Source organism: Protopterus annectens, chromosome 2.part0 (assembly GCF_019279795.1).
Source record: "Protopterus annectens isolate FY-2018-M chromosome 2.part0, PAN1.0, whole genome shotgun sequence".
In the NCBI taxonomy this organism is placed as follows: domain Eukaryota; kingdom Metazoa; phylum Chordata; order Ceratodontiformes; family Protopteridae; genus Protopterus; species Protopterus annectens.
This window is the reverse complement of record NC_056728.1, coordinates 1310293858-1310317660: the sequence shown is the minus strand read 5'-3', so window position 1 is coordinate 1310317660 and position 23803 is coordinate 1310293858. Positions and strand designations below refer to the sequence as shown.

Below are 23803 nucleotides of genomic sequence, written 5' to 3'. Positions count from 1 at the left end.
GCTGTGAATGTTTAGCAGGCTGACATGGATCCAGTTTCTGGAACGTCTTTGGAGGCTTGCAGATGTCCGTTACGATGTTGAGAGGGAACCCTGGCTGCTTGCATCTGAGGGACTAAGGGGTGTTCCTCAGATTCTTGTTAGAGGAGATTCCTACTATATTGTTTTAAGTATTGGTGGGGATCTAAACCTTCAATATCTTTAATGCTGACGTCCTATTGAAAGAAGCAAAAGACCAAACTTATTTCCCCTGCTGCTAAGAATCCTCAGCTTGAGTGGCAGGATTTCACACAAGGGTTGTTATTAATGCTCTCATGGGCTTGAAGCCCCCCCCCCCCCCAGTCTCTCTCCTGTTCTTAAGAGACTTTGAGAGCAAGGCTGTTCTGATGAGGATTTGGACTCCAAAGAAAAGTGTTTAGCCTGTTGCTGTTAGATTCCTTCTCCAGTAGAATATGGTTCTAAGGAGGAGAAGGACTCCATTAGTCCAGATTCTCCCTTTTGAAGAACTGTGCTTTGGGGATACTGCATCTTGGATGATTTTTAAACTGGACTGTACCCAGGTTTTTGATCAGAAGAGGTATTATGAGCTCCTCCAGATGGAGTCTGCCAAGTCTTCTGCTGTCCCTCCTGTCCTTGCTGGCTTGTTGGACACTTTCATCGGCTTCTCAGGTTCCTGATTCTCTGCTCCAAAAAAAAAAAAAAAATGCTAGATTTTATAAGGTTAATAAAAAATAAATAAATAACTACCAGTGGAGAATAAAAGTTTGAAATGTTTTAATAAATACTTTTTAAGCACTTTTGACTACAGTGGCCTTCGTCAGAACATAACCTTTAACAGGTAAGTGAACATTTAAATACTGAATAAAAAAGCCAACGACCCAACAGATTAACGCACCAAGCACCTGTTGATAAAAAGTGTAATACAAATTGAAAATCAAATTACAGTTCAGTTTCAGTTCAGTTCCAGTTATTCAGTCATTCAGTCAAGAACCTTGTTGTTTATTGTACATAAACAGGCGAAAACAGAACAGAGATAGCGCTTTCACTAATGTTAGCTTCTTCAGATCATTACATTCTCACTTTTCACGTAGTTTTTTATATGTTCTCATCATTAATTGTTAATTAGATAATTTATAACAATCAAGTAATTTCATAAGAAAAAAAGAAGTCATTTAAATGTTTAAAAATAGTGGCGTCATCACACATACATCTTAAAACATAAATCTCTACAATATACTATGCTACATAAAATGCTCAAATACAATCAAAATTATTAAAATGTTAAAACAAAAAAACACTGTTCAAGACTTTCAGAGTATTAGAGAAAATCAAACTTTGAGCCAATAAACTTTATATGTGATGTAGAGCATAAACTGCTATGGTATTATTATATATATTCTCTATCATCCTGTATAAATAAATGGCCTTTATTAATATAGTAGTGATTTAGATGCAAATTATTAGAACCATAGATGACATTAATTCCAAATAGAATATGATAGAAGGTGTTAGAGTGTGTTAAAATATATTTAAATATATGAAAATATATATGTATATGACAAACATTAAATATATGAGTGCATGTGTATTAATAAATGTTTAAATAGAGATATAAATGTAATTGTATGTGAGAGAACCTGTAAATGTATATAAAATGAATATTAAAAACTTGAATAAAAACAGAAATATGTTCATAAACAAAGATGTATATATATATGGTGTGTGTATATATATATATGTACATGTTTTATAGATAAATTAAATATTAAAACTAAGAATGTGTATATATATGAGATTTGATGTGTATATATATATATAAGCATTGTATCACATATATTATTTGAATAAATACATAAATATGTGTAGAAGATAAAAAATATAAATGATTGTTTATGAATCTTATGTATAAATATATGTAAATTATATATAAAAAATGTAACACTTAAGCACAATATACATTTTTTATATATAATTTACATATATTTCACATAATACAGTACATATATATTTATACATAAGATTCATAAACAATCATTTATATTTATACATATAAATATCTATTTATCTTTCTACACATATTTATGTATTTATTCAAATATATTTATATTTATATTTATATTTATATTTATTCATATCTTACGTATATATCCACACATTTTTATACAATAGATTTTTTATGTTTTTTATACATTTTCCACCAACATTACTACATTTATACTGATAGATTTTTTATTTGCCATCCATGTATATATACATTGGAACGTCACTTATAATCATCATTTTTATACATAACCAATATATGTGATACAATGCTTATATATATACACATCAAATCTCATATATATACACATTGGTTATAAGTATACACATTCATATATTCTTAGTTTTTAATATTTAATTGGTTATCTATAAAACATGTACATATATATACATACACAACACTATATACATAGACATCTTGTTTATGAACATATTTCTGTTTTTATTCAAGTTTTTAATATTCGATTTTTTATATACATTTACAGGTTCTCTCACATACAATTACATTTATATCTCTATTTAAACATTTATTAATACACATGCACTCATATATTTAATGTTTGTCATATACATATATATTTTCATATATTTAAATATATTTTAACACACTCTAACACCTTCTATCATATTCTATTTGGAATTAATGTCATGAGACACTGATATACAGGTAATAATACTATGGTTCTAATAATTTGCATCTAAATCACTACTATATTAATAAAGGCCATTTATTTATACAGGATGATAGAGAATATATATAATAATACCATAGCAGTTTATGCTCTACATCACATATAAAGTTTATTGGCTCTCCTGTATAGCAAAGTTTGATTTTCTCTAATACTTCTGAAAGTCTTGAACATGTTTTTAACATTTTAATAATTTTTGAATGTATTTGAGCATTTTTATGTAGCATAGTATATTGTAGAGATTTGGTATGTTTAAGATGTAATGTGATGACGCTTCACTATTTTTAAACATTTAAATGACTTCTTTTCCCACTCTTTTTTATGAAATTACTTGATTGTTATAAATTATCTAATTAACAATTAATGAGAACACTATATAAAACACTAACGTAAAGTGAGAATGTAATGATCTGAAGAAGCTAACATTAGTATCTCTGTTCTGTTTCGTCTGTTTATGTACAATAAACAACTTGGATTTACATCGGAGAAGGTTCTTGACTGAATGACTGAATAACTGGAACTGAACTGAAACTGAACTGTAAATAGAAGCCACTTTTTTCAATTTGTATAACATTTAAATACTGTTCCACTGAAGTTACCCTTGTCACATGACCCACAAATTAATCAAAGTATTCTAACTAGTACTGCTTTTATAAATCATAAAGACAAACCTGTTTGCATTTTTTACTTGCTGGTTCTTAGTCGGAACCTCCTTGTAATTTGTTACTGTTAAGCCCTGTTTCACAATATGCATAAAACAAAATTTGCCATTTCAGTTCCCTACACTGCAGTTTACTGTTTCCATTAAAATCATTTGGAACATGGTCAATGACACTAAAAAAAACACCCCCCCCCATAGAATGCTTGGCTAAAGCGTTATCCTTGTGCTTGATTTTTATGGCATACTGATGTTTTATAAATTCTTTTTTTTTTTTTTTTAATTTCCTATTTTCTTTGTATAGAAAGCCTTGCAGGTGCAGTACTTGGCAAGGTGTACCCATGTATTTGGCACTACATGTAAATACACAGGGGCTGGATATGTTTCCTCCAGTCTTGAATTGGTGAAATATTGGACCTCAGTGTGGCAACAGCTTCGAAGAAGAAGAGGGGGAAGGCATGCCTGAAGGCAGGAGGAGAGGAGGGAGGTTAGGAGTGTAGTACTGAGGGTAGGAACTTTGAATGTTGGCAGTATGACTGGTATAGGGAGAGAGCTAGCTGATATGATGGAGGGAAGGAAGTTTGATATATTGTGCGTGCAAGAGACCAGATGGAGGGGAAGTAAGGCAAAGTGTATAGGAGGTGGGTTCAAATTGTTCTGTCATGGTGTGGATGGCAGAAGAAATGGGGTAGGGGTTATCCTAACGGAACAGTATGCCAAGCGTGTCTGATAGTGATGTTTATGAAGCTAGAAATTGATGGTGTAATGATGAATGTTGTTAGTGCATATGCTCCACAAGTTGGGTGTGAGATGGATGAGAGAAAGATTTTGGAGTGAGTTGGATGAAGTTGTGGTGAGTGTACCCAAGGGTGAGAGACTAGTGATTGGAGCGGACTTCAATGGGCATGTTGGTGAAGTGAACAGAGGGGATGAAGAAGTGATGGGTAGGTATGGTGTTAAGGAGAGGAATGCAGAAGGTCAGATGATTGTGGATTTTGCGAAAAGGATGGACATGGCTGTGGTGAATAACGTATTTTAAGAAGAGGGAGGAGCATAGGGTGACATACAAGAGTGGAGGAAGATGCACACAGGTGGATTATATCCTATGTAGGAGGGCCAGTCTGAAGGAGATTGGAGACTGTAAAGTGGTGACTGGGGAAAGTGTAGTTCAGCATAGAATGGTGGTCTGCAGGATGATGGTGATCAAGAAGCAGAGGAGGAGTGTGAAAATAGTGCCAAGGATTAAATGGTGGAAGTTTAAGGGTGATTGTGAGGTGGAGTTCAGGGAAGAGTTAAGACAGGCACTGGGAGGCAATGAAGAGTTACCGAATAGCTGGGTAACTACAGCAGAGCTAGTAAGGGAGACTGCTAGGAAGGTGCTTGGTGTGACATCTGGACAGAGGAAGGAGGACAAGGAGACATGGTGGTGGAATGAGGACGTACAGGTGAGTATACAGAGGAAGAGGCTGGCAAAAGAAGTGGGATTGTCAAAGAGATGAAGAAAGTAGACATGAGTATAAGGAGATGAGGCGCATGGCAAAGAGAGGTGGCGAAGGATAAGGCATATAGAGAGTTGTATGAGAGATTGGACACTAAAGAGGGAGAAAAGGACCTGTACCAATTGGCTAGACAGAGGGACAGAGCTGGAAAAGATGTGCAGCAGGTAAGGATGATAAAAACAGTGAGGGAAACGTACTCTCAAGCGAGGAGATTGTGTTGAGCAGATGGAAAGAGTACTTTGAAGGGCTGATGAAAGAGAATGAGAGAGAAGGTTGGATGATGTGGAGATTGCTAATCTGCTTCACTTCCTGATTCACTAGGAGTAAGTAAGGACAGCTATGAAGAGGATGAAGAATGGAAAGGCTGTTGGCCCAGATGACATACCAGTGGAAGCATGGAGGTGCTTAGGAGAAATGGCAGTGGAATTTTTAACCAGATTGTTTAATGAGATTTTGGAAAGTCAGAGGATGCCTGAGGAGTGGAGAAAGTGTTTTGGTACCTATCTTTAAGAATAAGGGTGATGTGCAGAGCTGCAGTAACTACAGAGGGATAAAATTGATCAGTCACAGCATGAAGTTATGGGAAAGAGTAGTGGAAGCTAGGTTAAGAAGGGAGGTGATGATTGGTGATCAGCAGTATGGTTTCATGCCAGGAAAGAGCACTACAGATGCAATATTTGCTCTGAGAATGTTGGAGAAATACAGAGAAGGTCAGAAGGAGTTGCATTGTGTCTTTGTGGACTTGGAGAGCCTATGACAGGGTGCCTAGAGAGGTGTTGTGGTGTTGTGGTATTGTATGAGGAAGTCGGGAGTGGCAGAGAAGTATGTAAGAGTGGTACAGGATATGTACGAGGGTAGTGTGACAGCGGTGAGGTCTGTGGTGGGAGTGATGGATGCATTTGAGGTGGGATTACATCAAGGATCAGCTCTAAGCCCTTTCTTATGTGCAGTGGTGATGGACAGGTTGACGGACGAGATCAGACAGGAGTCCCCGTGGACTGTGATGTTTGCAGATGACATTGTGTTATGTAGTGAGAGTAGAACAGGTGGAGAAGACCCTGGAGAGGTGGAGATATGCTCTAGAGAGAAGAGTAATGAAGGTCAGCAGGACTAAGACAGAATATATGTGTGAATGAGAGTGGAGGATAGAGGAATGGTGAGGATGCAGAGAGTAGAGGTGGCGAAGGTGGACTAATGTAAGTACTTGGGATCAACAGTTCAGAGTAATGGTGTGTGGAAGAGAGGTGAAGAAGAGAGTACAGGCAGGATGGAGTGGGTGGCGAAGAGTGTCAGGAGTGATTTGTGACAGACTAGTACCAGTAAGAGTGAAAGAGAAGGTCTACAAGAGGGTAGTGAGACCAGCTATGTTATATGGGTTGGAGACAGTGGCATTGACAAAAAAGGCAGGAGTCTGAGCTTGATGTGGCAGAGTTGAAGATGTTAAGATTTGCACTCTGTGTGACGAGGATGGACAGGGCAGCCCAGGTTGGAAGGTTTGGAGACAAAGCCAGAGAGGCAAGATTGCGTTTGTTTGAACATGTGCTGAGGTGGGATGCATAGTATATTGGGGAAAAAGATGCTAAGGATGAAGCTGCCAGGTAACAGGAAAAGAGGAAGGCCTAAGATGAGGTTTATGGATGTGGTGAGAGAGGACATGCAGGTGGTTGGTGTGACAGAGCAAGATGCAGAGGACAGGAAGAAATGGAAACAGTTGATCTGCTGTGGCGACCCCTAACGGGAGCAGCCGAAAGAAGAAGGTGCGAGAAAATTTTTGTGGAAACCAGACACCATGGTTAGTTAAAAAAAAAAAAAGTTGTCTAGTAATGCATTTTTGCACTGTTCTAGTATGCATCCCATATAAAACACTGTATTGTAAAAGGTCAGTTGGTAAGGTTAAAAAGAGTGCAGACTTGTAGAGGGGTACCTAGAAGGTGCAGTACAGCAAATCATCGAGCAAGACAACGTGGACAAAAATATAGGAGGAGGTAGGCCAAGTAATTTTAGAGAGTAGTCTTTTTTTTTTTTCATTCCTGTGGTTTTTCTGTGGATGGTGGAGCCATTAAAAGGGTGCTAAACAGCAGCTGGAGGATATTAGAAGCCAGTGATGAAGTAAAAAGAGTGGTGGGAGATGGGCCATTTTTTATTTAACAACAAAGCTAACCATGTAAAATCTTAGTTGGAAAAGGATGGCAAGGAACCTTATGAAGGTGTGAAAAGTGCTACATACCAAGTGTAGCAGTTGTGCTCAGTGTAGGTACATATTTCCCCAGTTTAAGAATGGAGAAAACTTACCCAGTCCCTAGGTATTTTACACACACTGCCAAATATGTGGTATAACTTGCCAAGTGTTGCACCTGCCAGGCTTTCTATTATAGCAAAGACATATGGGAATTTAAAGATTTTTATAAACATCAGCATGCTATAAAAATCAAGAATAAGGATATTAATGGACCCAGAGAATGAACTAAAGTTTAAGGAACTGAAATGGCAAATGTTTTGTGCATATTGTGAACCATGGCTTAACTGTAACATAATTTACAAGGTGGTTCTGACTAGAAACCAGCAAAGTAAAAAATGCAAATAGATTTGTTTTTGTTAATTTTTGTAAAAGTACTACAAGTTAGTAGAACAGTTTAATTGGATTAATTGTTATTGGGTCATATGAAAGGGTAACCAGTTGAATATTGTGTTCATTCACCTGTTAAAGGTTACGTTCTGATGAAGGCCATTGTGGTTGAAAGCACTTGTGTTTATTAAAACGTCTGAACTTGTATTCTCCACTGGTGGTTATTAATTTTTATTTTTAGTCTCTTTGCCACCATTTTTATACGTTCCTATCATCTTTTGAATGTGTGTTCAAGTTTTTATAAGGTACCCGATTGTAAATTTATTTACAAGTATCCTTCTACTGATCTCACTTTGTTTCTTTGGACAAACTACCTCAACTGTTCCCTTCCACTAAATTACTTCCTTCTGGCCAGACAGTAGGGCCATAGAAAAGATGTACAAATAGGTGTACACTGGTGCTACTTTGGCTTTTGTGGCTACTAACTACCAGACTGATATGACCAGGTGTGTTTAACTTGGAAAACCTGATAGAGATGAGCTATTTCTGACCTTCCTGACTCTGGGGGGAAGGCGCTGGCCCCCTCTTGTTGGGATCCTCTTCTGAAGTGTCCCAGCTGTCTAATAAATGTAGTTATGATGCAGCTGATGCTCCCTTTTAGGGCTGCCACCTTTGGTTCTGGGTTAAGGCATTATTCTTGTCTTCATTTCCAGCCTTTCTGATAATCAAGGCAAAATTGATTTGATATTCCACTTGACGATAACAATCTCTTTGGTTCTGCTGCTGTTGTGCTTTTTACGTCCTTGCAGGAGAAGGCTAAGGCCTTGTCAGGAATTGGAACATATTTTTATGTCCTATGTTCCCAAATTTCAGATGAGCCTCCCTTCATATGTAGATGGTCTTGCCCTCCTCCAAAAGGTAAAAAGGGTTCTATAATGGTTCCTTCTGAAAAGTCTGCTTGTGCTATTCACAAGCCTCATTTTCCAGCCAAGCCAGGTTATGTTTGACTACCTTCTTCAATTGACTAAAGATCACTCTGGACTCTTGTTTCTGTCCATCCTTCGTCAGAGGTGTTGCATAGTATGGAAATCCCTTCTGCCCTTTTTTTCTAATGTACTTCAGAAGCTTTTGTCTCCATGCACCATCCAAACAGTTTCTGCCCCACCAAAAGAGGAAGGGTTTTTATTCTAGAATATTTCTGGTTCCTAGGAAATAAGGTACCTGGAGACGGATTCTGGATCTTTCTCAGCTCAACACCTTTTTAAAGGTTCCATCCTTTCGAATGATGTCCTGTCAGATCCTGTTTCATCTTCTGTCTCAGGATTTCCTAATTTTTCTGGCTCTCTAGGATGTTGTCTATTTCTTCCTTGCATTTCAGTTCTCTGCTTTGCCCTTTGCTGACCCGGGGTCTCCACCAAATGCCTTGCTGCTGTGATTGCTTTTTGCAGGACAAGGGGGATACAAATCTTTCTTTACCTGAATGACCTGTTCATTCAGATCCCCTCTCCAGAGACCTTGCTTCAGCACCTTCACTGTGCTGTTTGCCTCTTGCAAAGTGTAGGGTTTACAGTAAATTTCCAAAAATCCTTCCTGGCTTCTCAGCATCATGTTTTTCTTAGCTGCAGGCACCTGACCTTTCTTGTGCGGACATCCCTGCTGCCTTCCAAGACTTTTGACTCTGGTTACCTTTTTACAATCCCTTTTTCCTCTGGTCTCTGTTATGGTCAGTGAGTTTAAGGGTTCTGGGGTAACATGGCTTCCACCATTCCTATGCTTCCTCTAGCCAGGCTTCATATGAGAAATTTAGTTCCTAAAGTCAGTTTGGCTTCAACATTCTCATCCTTTGGACTTTCCTTCTCTTTTATGCCTCAAGTTAGAGCTTCAGTGGTGGATTCGTCAACACTCTCTCTCTCAACCCATTGCTTCCTTTTCAGCCCCCCAGTCCCCTCTCAGGAACTCTCTTCGGATGCCTCATAGTGGGGTGGGGGCTTTGTTCAGTCCTGTAAGGTTCCAAGCCTTTAATCTCTGTGTTTTGATCTTGATATGGTCCACTGTCCTAAGAGATGAGAGCTCTCTTCAGGCCTTTCATACTCCTATTCCTTTCAGGCCCTCCCTCTCATAATCTTTACAGACAAAATAACAGTGACGTAGTATGTCAACAAGCAAGGGGTGATACGGTCTTATCTCTTGTGCAGACTAACTCTTCAGGTTTGGGATTTGGCAGTCCAGTATCAGGTGAGTCCTCAGGCTGTTTTATTTTAGAGCACAACCTTGTGGTAGACTCTCTGAGCAGGTCCATAAGTCTCCCGAATGGATGCTTCACAGAGATGTTTCTGGACATTGTCCACCAGTGGGGTACTCTTCAGTTCTTTTTGCATCCCTGTGAACAGACAACTTCCTCTGTCTTGCACCAGAGTCCCATGTCCTCTGGCTTTGAAGGTGGATGCCTTGTTTTATTTCTTTAAATATCCCTCCCTTTAGTTTCCCACCGAGGGTCCAGTTCAAGATGGAACGAGACTCCCCCAAAATCTTGTTGGTGGCTTCCTTTTAGTTAAGACAGCAGTGGTTCCCTCTTCTGCACCTAGCCAAGGGCAATCGCCACCAGTTAATTCACAGGGTGGACCTACTCGCACAAGACAAGGGATCTCCTATCCATCCTCGCTTGTCCACTCTTCACCTGAGACTACGGGTGATAGGAATTTGATAACTTTTATGCACTGTTTTTCTGAGGAAGTGCTTCAGTTCTGCAGGAGGCTAGGAAACCCAGTACCAGGAAATATTTGTCTGAATGGAAGAGATTTTTTGTTTGGTGTCTTCATAACCTGGATCCACTTTCTGTGGACGTTCCTTTGGTTCGTTCTTATTTGTGTGAATTGCACCATGCTAGGTTGGTGTACTCTTCTGTTAAAGCTCACCTTTCAGTTATTTTTGATAATCTTCTTTTGACACCTCCTTTCACTTCTAGTTTTGATGTCAGTTTTTTAAATGCATCCTTCATATCTGACTTCTTAAGCCTGTTCCTCCTTCCTGGGACTTTAATTTTGTTCTTGAAAAATTGACTTTGGCTGTTTTTGAGGCTTCAGCTTCCTTACAACACTGCACTTGGAAGACTGTTATTCTTTTGGATCTTATCATACCACTCAACTGTACAGGTTTTCACAATCTCCAGATTTTTGACTTGTATTTTGGTCTCTTTTTTTCATAAAATTGTGGCTTTCTGGCAAATTAGTGGCAAATCATTCAGGACTGAAGTTAGGAAATAACAAACATTTGACTTTTAGAATTCATGCTAATGCAAAACCTGTTCTTTGCAACTTTCTAAGTTTGTAGGAGCAATATTTCAAAATTGTCCCTATTTGTACCACTTTTTTATGGCTTTGTCTAGGTTTCTTATGCTGAGGTTGAGAGGTATACTTCAGCTAGAAGGGTGTCTGATCTTCAGGCACTTATGGCTGTCCCTCATTTTTTCATAGGAACAGGGTCTCTTCATACTAATCCTTTTATGCCCAAGGTAGTTGATGAGTTCTCTTAATCAGTCTGTTCATGTGTCCACTTTTTTTTTTTTTTTTCTCTTCTTTGCAGTCTGCTACTGAGAAGTTTAGTCACACCTTGGATTTGCATAGACAACTGATATTTGGATAATACTAAAGCCATTCGTAAGTCTGAGCAACTTTTTTTTCCCCTTTCATCCTAGGTCTCTAGGTTTGGCTGTTTCCAAGTAAACAGTTTCTTATTTGATATCTAAAGCAATTTCTTTTTGTTACTCTCTCATGGGAAAAGCCTTTCTTTTTCTGTAAAGGGTCATTCTACCAAGGCTATGGCTTCCTCTGGTGCTTTTTTTCAAAGGGTTGGATACCAGGTCCATTCGTGAAATGGCTACTTGGACTTCTGTATATATTTTTACGAAGTATAACAAGCCGGATCTGGTTTCCAGAGTTGGAGCTGGATTTGCCAGGGGCTGTTCTGCATGGGTCTCTTGAGGGCACTGCTGGACCTTCCTCCTCCTCAGTTTTCTTCTTGAGCGTTTGTACTCTTCCCTAGAAATAAGGAATGCTGCAACAGTGATATGGCAGGACATAGTACAGTTATGTAAAATCTTACCATAACCGTAGATATTTTTCCCTTCACTGTAGTATTTGTTCCCTCTGTCCTCCCCCTTTTCTTTACTACTTTTTTTCTTTTGGCTGCACATGCTGATGTTCATCACGTTTCACTGTTGCAGTCATGACTGTAGGGTTCTCCCCTGCCGGCAGGCAGTCCTCGGTCGGCCAGAATCCCAAAGTCTGGGTCCGGCGTCGGCTGTTCAGCCACGCTCCCTGATGTCAGAGCGCCAGGAGTACAAAGCTGACAGCCGACGCCATGTTCTCCAGTCTTTCTTGCCGTGCGGTGATAGCAGTTCGCAAGTACCGGTCGGCTGACTCCTGACAATTTTTTTTTAAACTTCAGTCCGAAGACTTTCTTCACCTACTCAAAGCTAAGTACCCCGTTGGGGAAACTTTTTTCTTGCTCCAGTCCGATGTCAGAAAGTTAATTGTATTTCATGTGGGAAGCAAATACCTCATAAGGATTTTCATTCTTACTGTATTCCTTGCTTAGGCCCTGACCACGACGTAGCTAGTTGTCGGTTTTGTGCTAGATTCAATCAACGTACTATTAAACGAAGGTACGATTTTGCATTTCATTACTTCGGTAGGCATTTTAATTACAAAATGTCGTCGGATGCGGTTCCAGCTACCGGAGTTCACAAACGACGCAAGGACAAAGACAGGCCTCCGAGGTCCAAATCAGACGATATCACACAAGCGGAGCCAACTTCAGGTTCGGCTGTCGTCAGTGAGACGCTTTTGCAGCCCCTGTCGGCCATTTCGGAACCAATAGCTGAAACTGACTCCCACGAGGAGCCAACTAGGCCTTTGAATATTTCTGTTGCAGGACCATCGGACAATGCTCCTTCGGATGGGTCCGGAGCCGCTGTGCAGGTACCGGCTTCCGAAGGGGTTTTCAGGCCTACTCTGCTTCTAATAAAGGCAAAGCCAAAGACTCCTTCCAAATCAAAGACTGCAGCCCAGGCCTCTTCTGATCCGGCTCCCAAGTCTCAGAAACAGTTACTTAAGATGGCGGAGGACTTGCTTGCTATGATTAGGGGTTCACATCCCCCTCCAGATAAAAGGCCAAGGCAGGAAGTTATGACTCCTCTGATCAGGCTTCTGTTTCTTCAGTTTCTTCTTCTGACCAGGAATGTTCTTTCCCTCCTTATGAGGATTCTGATGCTGAGGAATCCATTCCTTCAGCTTCTCCCCCTGAGGATTTCTCTTTTGGGGAAACTTTGCATGAAATGAGGGAACATTTCCACTGGGAAGGACAGGAGTATTCAGAATCTAAGAAAAGACTAAGGGATTTTCTTCTTCCCCAACATAGACCCCTGGCTATTCCTCCTATTTTGGTTATTGTGGATGATGCTTTTTCGGAGGCTAACTTAACTCCTGATTATTTTCTTCCAGCTCCTGTTAAGCCAGACAGATACTATTGGGTTCCTGATTCCCACCAGTTTTTGTACAAGAACCCTTCTGCTGACCCTGAAACCATGTCTCAGGGTCCTAAGGGCGTAAAGGCCGCTTCTGCTAAAAACCCCATTCCCACTGAGAAGGATTCCAGATCTTTAGAAAGATGGGGCAAAAAAGTGTACACTTCTGCTACTTTATCTATTAGGGCTTTAAACGGTCAGTTTCATATGCTGAAATACCAGCAATTTCTACTGTCTGTTCTAAAACAAAAGCTAACTTCCATTTCCGCCTGTGCAGATAAGGAGCTTACATGACTTGATGCATGCCACTGAACAAGTTGGGAAGCATGGTTTACACTGTGGATTTGATGCCTTGGAGGCTTCTTGTAGGGCTGCTGCCTCTGGCACAGTAATTAGAAGGCATGCATGGTTAAAGGAACAAAATTTGCCAGATCAAGTAAAAGCTAAATTATTGGATGCTCCTGTTCAGCATAATGTTTTGTTTGGATCTGAAGCTGAAGAAGTGATTAAAAAGATGGAGGACAAGGCAAAATCCATGCAAACAGTTAAAGATTTCTTACAAGTACAGCCACCCAGATTTAGTAGGAATTGGCCTACAAAAAAATTGGTCCTTTCCCAATTCAGACAGGCCTCAGAGGGGTAGATACAGACGCTCCCGAGGAAGGTCTCAAACGCAAGCCTCTTATAGACCAAGACAGTGGACTGCTTCCACCCCTAGGGGAGGAGAGGACAGGTCACAAGCTCATAGGAAACACTCAATTACTCCCTCTGTTGGGCTGCAGGAACTTCTTGCCTGGAAGCCCCTCTCAGAGGAAAACTTTCTCTTTTTCACCTAAATTGGACTCGTATAACCCAAGACAAGTGGGTTTTGGATGTAGTTTTAAGAGGTTACAAATTCCATTTTCATACCCTACCAAGGCCAAGCGGATGGCCAGATCTTCCAAAACATCAATGGTCAGAGGCCTTAAACCAGGTGGAAGCTCTCTTGGCTATGAAAGCCATAGAACTAGTTCCACTTTCAGAGATGGGACAAGTTTTTTTTCTCAAGGATCTTTCTAGTCCCTAGGAAGCAAAATTCATGGAGACCCATTCTGGATCTGTCAAGTCTTGAACACTTTTCTAGAGATACCAAAATTCAAGATGCTTACTCTACAGCAGCTACTTCCAATGCTGACCAAAAATGCATGGATGGTAACTTTGGATTTAAAGGAAGCATATTTACACATTCCCATCATGCAGGAACGCAGAAAATACCTCGGGTTCAAGGCCGGATCGAGGCACTATCAATTCTCTGCGTTGCCCTTTGGATTGTCTACTGTGCCCAGGGTCTTCACCAAATGCCTGGCTCCAGTAGTAGCTTATTGCAGACTCAAGGGAATTCAAATTTACCCTTATCTGGACGACTGTCTTATTCAGGCAGACAGCAAGGATGTCTTACTCCAGCATCTAGAGTTTGTTCAGAATCTTCTCAAGTTCCTGGGATTCACTGTAAACATAAAGTCAGATTTGACACCCTCATAACAGATAATTTTTCTGGGCGCTTCTCTAAACACAACAACCCAGGTGGCATTTCTGACATACGAAAAACAATTGCAGCTGGCCTCAACTTTCAAAACCTTGGCAACTTTAACTCCGCTATCTGCAAGGAGATTCCTGCAGGCTTTGGGTTACATGGCCTCCTGCATCCTTCTCGTACCATATGCAAGACTACATATGAGGAAAACATAGTGGTACCTAAAAAGTGTATGGTCTCAGCATTGCCACATTTTAGACATACTGATCTCCATCCTGCCTTGTCTTCAAAAGGAATTCCTTTGGTGGTCCAAGGCATGTACTCTAAACAAAGGAAAACCCTTCTGTCTGCCTCCTGCCACTCAGATACTGACCACGGACGCCTCAGATTATGCATGGGGAGCCCATTTTCAGGGCAACTGTCTGCAGGGCCTTTGGACAAAGGATCAGAAGCACCTGCATATCAATTTAAAGGAAATGTTAGCCGTTCAGAAAGCTCTATTGGCCTTCAGGAATCTTCTACAACCAGGACAACTACTGATACGGACAGACAACACCACAGTTATGTGGTACATAAACAGGCAAGGGGGATCTCATTCCTATCCCCTTTGCAGACTAGCCATGAATCTATGGAACACAGCTCTAGCTTGCAATCTGGACCTTCAAGCACAGTTTCTACCAGGGAAGCAAAACTTCCTGGCAGACTGTCTGAGCAGAAACCTTTCGGACCCACACGAATGGATGCTGGACACCGAAATATTCAAGATGGTTACTGCAGTCTGGGGATGTCCTCACATAGACCTCTTTGCATCCCACCTCAATCATCAACTACAGATTTTTTTGCACCAGGACTTTCCACGAACAAGCTTGGAAAGTGGATGCACTATCATTCAGTTGGAGAAACTTCTCGGGATATGCCTTTCCGCCTCTTCCTCTTCTTCCACGGGTATTATTAAAGATCAAACGGGACAAGCCCAAGAGGATGATCTTGCTGGCTCCAAATTGGCCTCGACAGTTTTGGTACCCAACACTGAAAAAACCTTTGTCTGGAGCCCCCTTGGGTTTTACCACAGACTCCGATCCTTCTGTACTAACACCAGGGTCAGGTTCTACACTCCCATGTCAAAACTCTCAGCCTGGCGGCCTGGTTAATCCAGGGTCTTTTGAATCATTCTCTCCTACCCAAGCAGGTTATGGATGTCATTTTAGAAGCCAGACGTCCTAGCACTAGAAAATCTTGTGCAGGAAAATGGAAAAGATTTTGTTCCTGGATGCAGGCTCAGGATTCTGATCCTCTTATTCCTAACATTCCTCAGATTTTACTTTACCTGACAGACCTCTTACATAAGGGTCTCTCTTTCTCTTCCATAAAGATTCATGCCTCTATTTCTGCCCATTTATAATTCAGACCCTCCAATCTTTTCCCACCAGCTCATGAGGCAGTTTCTCGGAGGAGCTAAGAACTTAAGGCCCCCCTAGATCTCCTCCCATTCCTGCTTGGGATCTCAACTATGTTTTGGAAAAGCTCACCTTACCTCCTTTTGAGCCTGCTGCCACATCTGACATCAAGTTTTTATCTTGGAAGACAGCCATCCTGTTAGCTCTGACCTCTGCCAGGAGAGTTTCAGAGTTGCAAGCTCTTATGGCTGTAGATCCTTATATTATTTTTCATCAAGACAGGGTGTCTTTAAGGACTAATCCTACTTTCATGCCTAAGGTGGTTTCCAAAGTGGCTTTAAATCAAACTATTCACTTGCCAACTTTTTCCCTACTCCTCAAAATAAAGGGGAAAGGATCTTGCATTCCTTGGACGTACACAGACAACTACGTTTTTACCTGGACAGAACCAAGGACATCAGGAAATCAGAGCAATTGTTTGTTTCTTATGCTTCAAGTTCCTAAGGTAAAGCCATTTCAAAACAGACCATTTCTAAATGGATTGCTCATGGAATCAGATTTTGCTATTCACACCATGGAAAGCAAATCCCAGGGAGTATAAGGACTCGCTCTACCAGAGCTGCTGCCACTTCAGCTGCCTTCCTCAGGGGAGTTCCTACCAAAGACATTTTGGAAGCTGCAACTTGGAGTTCAGTGCATACTTTTTCCAAGCACTACAATCTACCGCTCTACTCTAAGTCTAGGGCAGGCTTTGCTTCTGCAGTCTTGCATGGCCTTATAGCCGCCCCCTCTTCTTTATGACCACCTCCCTTTCTTTCTGCTTTGGGATTCTACCCTACAGTCATGACTGCAACAGTGAAACACGATGAACATAATACAGTTGTGTACACTTACCATAAATGTAGATGTTAGAGTGTCTTCACTGTTGCAGTCTGGGTTTCCCTCCCTCCTGTCCCCTCTTATTTTTTCTTTTGTGTGGTTCCTTTTTTTCTCCCTTCTTCTGAGGTGTATTTGCAAAGGGTATGGGACCTTACTCATTTTGGAACTCCTGACATCTGGGGCAAGAAAAACTGGAGAACATGGCGTCTGCTGTCAGCTTTGTACTCCTGGCGCTCTGACATCAGGGAGCATGGCTGAACAGCCGACGCCGGACCCAGACTTTGGGATTCTGGCCGACCGAGGACTGCCTGCCGGCAGGGGAGAAACCTACAGTCATGACTGCAACAGTGAAGACACTCTAACATCTACATTTATGGTAAGTGTACACCACTGTACTTTCCTTTTACTCCTTGGACTGTTCCCCTTGGGGCATTTCAGTTCTGAGGTATGTATATCTGTATGTTATCTTTATACCCTGTTCCATGAATGGGGAGCATATGTGTGATGTACAACGTACTAGTAATCCTGAGGCTTTGGTATTTTGTCTGGAGTGGGGCTGCCCTTGACAGGGGATCTCTAGAGTAAGGAATACTGCAACAGGGAAGGACATTTACTGTTATGGTATGATTTTACTGAACTGTAATTGTTCACTTTGATCTAATAGCTGACCTGCATACAAGTGTATTTTTAAGAAATAGGAATGTACTAAAGAAAAATATGGAAATCTACATAGTCTGAAAAATGGACAGATAACCTTTCCAGTAGAGGTAAGCAAGGTAAGAATTTTTTCAAATGCTTGAGTTGAACTTTGGGAATTAAGCAAAGAAAGTGTATACATTTGTAATGTCACTGTGTTCCATTTGGTAATGGATTTGACAACTGAGTGACTTGTTTTCAGTTTGTGCATTTATATCTTGGTGTAGTAGCTCTGATTGATTTTTTTTTTCTTTGTTTTGAAACTTTCATTTTAGACAAAGAAAAAGGTCCACGGCGTCTAATGAGGAAGGGTATTGCCTTAATTTTTGTTGGACACATCAACTTTGTTCTGGGAGCTATAGTACATGGCAAAGTTTTACGGCATGTGTCTAAACCAGCAGATTCCGTCACCACAGAGTACTGTGCTGCCAATATCATCTCTGTTATTTCTGGATTATTGGTAATGTATTTTTTGTCTTTGTGAATGTATTCCCATTAAGACTGTTTCCATTCAGATGGTGTTACTGGGAATTTATCCCTTCATTCCTTCACACAGGAAATCTTAGAACTAGTAATTTGTTACTGTGCATGTTGGCACTACATGCTGACTTTTCTTGCAGTACATATTGACTCTTTTTTTCTGAGTCAAAATTTGAAAGGCTGTGTAGTCTGCATGTCAGATGGTCTTTGTTTCTCTGTAGCATACCTCTCAACCTGCAGATATTGAAATTGTGTGCAAGGCCCTTAAAACTGGTACATCCAGCTAAGAATCATGAGTCTAATTACGATAACATTTGAAAACAAAAGTATCAAATAACTCTTTCTGCTTCCATTAAGAATATGGGACATTGCGCTTAGCATATCAGAACAGAGTCTGGGACAACTCCAGAAATCGGGGACAATCGGGAACACTTATAATCTTGAGTACTGTTAACTAGAAACAGTGACAAAATAAGAGAATGTGAATTATCCTTTATTTTACTTCCTTAAAATGTATATTAACTCTAATTGTCTTTGTGCAATTCACCACCTTTTTCTCAGAGGCAGTAGTTTTCGGAGAGATTTAGAAGGGAGTGAGCTAAAATCCCGAGTCAAATTGGGGATGGTTTAGCGGTACAATGTGGGATGCTACTTGGAAACAAATTTAAAAAGGGTGACGAATGATGGAATTATGCAAGCGTATTGTCAGAGACTGCAAAATCTGCATTCTTTGTGGTAAAATTTTGCAGTAACACTTAATGCCATTTTTGTTTCCTTGAAAAGGTGTGTCCTATTTCTGCAGGGTGTTGGTGTCACTAGTAAGTTGGCCATGTAGTGTGTGTGGTGTGTGTATCAAGCCTGAAAATGAAGACATACCTTCAAGAAATGGACAATTGGGAGGTCTGCTGTCCAGCCCGTATTGCACTTGGCAGGCATGGTGCCAGATTTAGTTTTTCTTGTATAAATTGCCTCAAGTAAACATTCCTGTTCATCATTTTGCTAATGCATTTTTGCATGTAGTTTGGCTTTCACTGCCTGCTAAGCATTCTGTTGTGATGGCCAGTTTCCCTGGCTGACTAGTCTTTCATTTATTTATGCTTACGATTTGCATATGATTTAATTGTGCTGCCAGATGTAGTCCTCATTATGCAAAGTATTTGCTGTTGGATGATGTATAGCAGTGTCACTTGTTGTGATGGGTATAAAGTTGCATTTGCAGTTTATTTGGCTGTGAAGTGGTGACAGTTTGTAATCTAGGCCTCACATAGCAGCCTGCGTAACATACTTAATACTCCTGTGCATGTTTTCTTAGGCAGATCCTTCTTAGTGAAGAGACTTCATTGTATGTCTTTGTTAGCATTTGACAAAAACCTATTATTCTGTTAGGTTTCAGATAAATTGAAAATTGCATATTTGTATGTGTTAATTGCACTGGCTTGCATTGTACTTGGTGTGAATGGTACTTTTCTCAATGTACTTTGAAAAATGGGCCCTGCCCAGGGGCATTTCTAATTGTAAGGTTTCCTGTGGAAACTTTCGGCACTGTCCAACGTCTTCTGCACTTTGAACATTTTTTCAGTGCTTGCTTAGCATCTTCTGGCCCCATTTTTTGAATTGGTAAATGTTAATCTCTTCTGCAGAATTCTTCAGCCTTTGGTGATCCATTTCTAAGTTTTCCCATTTGTAGCTGGTTAAACATTTGATGGTCATGATTATGACTGAACAAGCAAACTGTAAGCAATTATAGTGGCAGCTTTTTTTTTCTCTGCGCTACAGTGTCAGTCTACTTATATTAGCAATGTGTTTTGTCAGTGAAGTTTGTCTTTATTTTCATGTAAGGGTTCCGTCTTGGAATCGCTCAAGTTACTTTAATTGAGCTGCTTGGTTCCTGAATGAGACATCTCCTTTGCAGAATATGCACGTCTTTCCACATTCTGATATTGTTCCCTTCAGGATGCTGTATTCCTCTGGGTCCCAAAGATATATGCAGATAGGTGAAGTGGTGAGCCTTTGAAGTTGCCTTGCAGGTCTGCATGCATGTGTCCTGCAGTGAAACTAGTGTCCCTTTCAGGGTTGGTTCTTTGCCTTAGTATCACAGAATGAATGCCTTTTGGAAGATACCATTTGTGGAAAGGTTATAGGTACTAGAAACTACAATGGTACAGCAAAAACATACAGTTTGTATGCTATTTCTTATCAGTAACATGCATGCAGAATTCTGACATTTCATATTAGTTCACAAATAGGGTCACAGCAGACCCTTGTGCTTCTTGCTTTGTGCTGCACGTGAACACTTAAACCATGTTTTTTAGTTACAATGTTTTAAAAAGCAAGCCACCTTTCCTACCAACCTGTCATGTTTTTTGACCTTGTATCTTAAGTACCAATACATGCTATCTCCCCAAACATTGCTTTTAACTACTGATCCCCAGCCTGGGGAGGCCAGAGCTCGCACAACAAAATCTCTTTCACATTGTGTTCTTTCCTCCCTTCATGTATCGGACTCTGAGCGTAGTAACATCCCTTAACCCCTTCAACACTTACTTTTGCCTTCAGTCATCTGTTTATGTACATATAGCTTGATATTAGAATGCAGTTGTAAAACACTTAAAAGCTGCAACTTAGATAATTGTGGTTTGCATAATTATGCAGCTATAGTACATACTGGTTTAACATAACTTAAAATGTTTTTAAATTGTTCATTTGTGAAGAAACTAAGTTAATATGCATTCAGTGAAGAATATTCATGAAAAATAAATTTTTTCAACAAATCCTCTGACACTACTAGTGTCATACAATACACAATTATATTTAGATTTTTCTTAATTTGATAAAATATGCTTCAGCATCATATTAATCGTCTGCAGTGATTTTAATTTTCATTTACCTTAAGCTCATTATAGTGTACAAGTGGCATTTCATGTTCAGGTGGAATCGAGGACTTTGATTGCAGCCTTTAGAACAGAAAATATTAAAACTAAAGAATAATACCAGTTGCTGTAACGATACCTTGTAATATACTAGTTCCCAGGTTACCAAGTGCACTGCCCAACCATCCAAAAAGTGTCCATTGTTTAGATGCGCTGTCCAACCCCTTGGCCCTCTGTTTCATGAAATTGGCCAACTTTTCTTGTTTATCATGATTGTCACTAATGTACAAGAAAGACTACTTCTGAGGGCACATAACCCCCCTTTTGCAGCAAGCATTTTCAAGTGCTAGTCGATTTTGTAATACTACAGTTCGCATTTCAGTTATTTCTTGATTTGCCATCCTGATGTGAAGTGTGGTTAGCTACCTCCTGAAGAATTTTAAGCAAGCATGGTAATTTCAAGCAGTGTCCTTTGCACTCCATACACAGGAACAAAAGCTGAAAATACTTGATGTGCCCAGTGGATTGCCTGCTTACTTCTCATTCTACGCTTGAGGGTTCTCAAAATGCTGAATAATAGGAGTAATGTAGCCCACAGTCAACACCCTGACCAGTTTGTGGTTAACCAAGGGTAGGTATGATCACCATAAATGTAGTAACAATCCTCTCTCATGCCCATGCCACTCCCCCATAGCTTTTTAGGTGTAAAAGAATTAAGTGTCATTTATATTTGCTGGTTCCCACTGACACAGTTCCATTTCTGACATGGCATTTGTCTCCATGATTTATGGTTGCAAGCTGAAGAGATACAACCTTTAAAAAAAATAGTTGTATTACGCCAGATTAGATTAAATTCACAGAGATCCTTTTCATATGTCCCCTGTGATGCAGGGATTGGAACCATGAGAATGTTTGCCTTGGAATCTTGACAAATTTGTGAACACACCCAACAGCATATTGTTGAATAACCAACAGGAAACTATTTTTTCTAAACCAGTTTACAAAAGGAAACTGCAGCATAAACAAAGCAAAAGTAGTTGTTACTGGATTCATCATGGACTGCTGTTTGATTCGATTTTTTTCCCTTAATCATTCTTTGGGGCAGATGATTCGTGTCTCACACTTTGATTTTTTTTCTGTCGGCAATGATATGTCTGGGGCTCCCACATGGCAGGTTTTCTTACAGTGAGACTAGTGAATCCAGGTTGGTAGTCTGGCACAGCATGCCTTTGTAAATGTCGTCAGCAATTTCTCTGGAAGGTCTTCACGTAAACCAAATCACCCAGCTGCAGTTGGTTGTCAGGGCTGGTCAGTAGGTTGAGTAAGAGCTTTTGTTATAGTTTTGTGGTATTGCTGCCAGAAATGAATATGTTTTTACATCATCCGTTAGTTGATTTTTATTTGACATGGGGAGCAAATGGATGGGCCATGGATCTTTTCATTAATATCTCATTTTGTTTCAGCACAGATCTTTGAAATCCTTTTTAAGGGTTCTAGTAACCCTGTCTACTAATCCAAATTATTGCAGATGGTTGGGACAGTTAAGACTCAACTTAGAAAAAAAAAAGTGCATTTCAAACGAATTTCCTGGTTACTATTGATAATACACTGTACACCAAATTTACAGAATCTGTTGTGACATGGTAAACTTTCACCCATGCAGAAAACATACAAATGACTACTAAAACATATTGTAAATTATGTACTTTAGCCATCTGTACAAAGTTCAGCTGTACATTAACAAAAGGTCCCCAAGGTGATGGTAAGCCTTAATGTTTGCATTTTTGCTAATATGCTCTAAGCATATTGCACAGTTGTTAACGTACTGAAATATCCAAGAGGAGACACGAGGGGCATACCAACTTTGGATAATTTGATTAAATAAAGCTGTCTTACCTGCATGGGCTGGTAAACCATATGCCCTTACCAGGTAAGGTAGCAAAGAAGCAGGTGCCACCAGTCGGCTGTCCGGATGTCACCATAAGCCATTGATGGATTTGCTGCATCCATCTTTGAGCCACCTCTGAACTTCTCTCTCTCTCTCATGCTTCAGCTTGGAAAACTGACACTTTTTAAAATTAAACACATCACTACTGTTAGTCTTGCAAAAAAAAAATTGCACGTAATTTTACACACTCCTTTAGCAGCTTGATCTGTCAAATTTATTTTCTTTTGATGTAGCATCTGTACCATTTTGATGGGTGCTTCATTTAACTAACTACTAGTAATCAATATATATATTTTTTTAACAAAATGTTCTTGCAACCAAATCTTTGTTTTGATTTCTTTCGCAGGCACCATCCACAAATGGATTTAATTCGGAGTTGTGCATAGGAGTGTCCTTAGTCCTTTCTAGAAGAAAGCAGATAGTCGCGCGCACACACACAATCGTGCTCTTTACCATCCTCAGCAGTACATAACAAAGATGCAGGCTTTAGAACAGCGTATTAGAGAAACGGATATCTCAAACAGTTGCACAGTCATATCTAGACATGCAGTCAAGAGGGGATGACTTTCATTTAAGTAAGAAAGATGATAGAGAATGAGACAACTACTGTAAGATCCTACTTTGAGATATTAAATGATCTGAGTTAACCATAGCTGTTATTTTTTTTTTCTTTTGACACTGTCCTTTTTCCAGCAGGGATAGTTAAAAGATGTAGGGTATCCTACTAACACTGTTGAAAAGAATCTGATGCTATTAGTACATTATCTACATAATTGACAACACAGACCTACCTGGAAATGTCGCATATTTCAAATCTCTCTCTCTCTCTCTCCTTTTTTTGTAGACTTTTAGAAAAAAAATAAAGGTGATTGTGTATCCTTGTGGTAACCATGTCCATGTATACTCCTGTCCCCGATAAGTTAAGGCAAACAAATGGATTTTCAGGGTGGATATGTATAGAAAAGAATGCTGAGCAGAGATCTATTGGAGAAAAATATTTGTTGTAGGTGGTATGCAAAAGTATCATTGCCGGATTTGGAACCACAT

At 39.9% G+C, this 23803-nt stretch overlaps 1 protein-coding gene across 1 annotated transcript in view; it reads left to right on the top strand.

The window, feature by feature from the left end:
- KRTCAP3 (keratinocyte associated protein 3) overlaps positions 1–23803 on the top strand; it is a 371008-nt gene that overhangs the window by 59699 nt on the left and 287506 nt on the right. The window contains exon 2 of the mRNA XM_044060398.1: positions 17734–17918. Coding sequence (XP_043916333.1) covers positions 17734–17918 — 185 coding nt within the window. The remainder of the gene's footprint in view (positions 1–17733; positions 17919–23803) is intronic.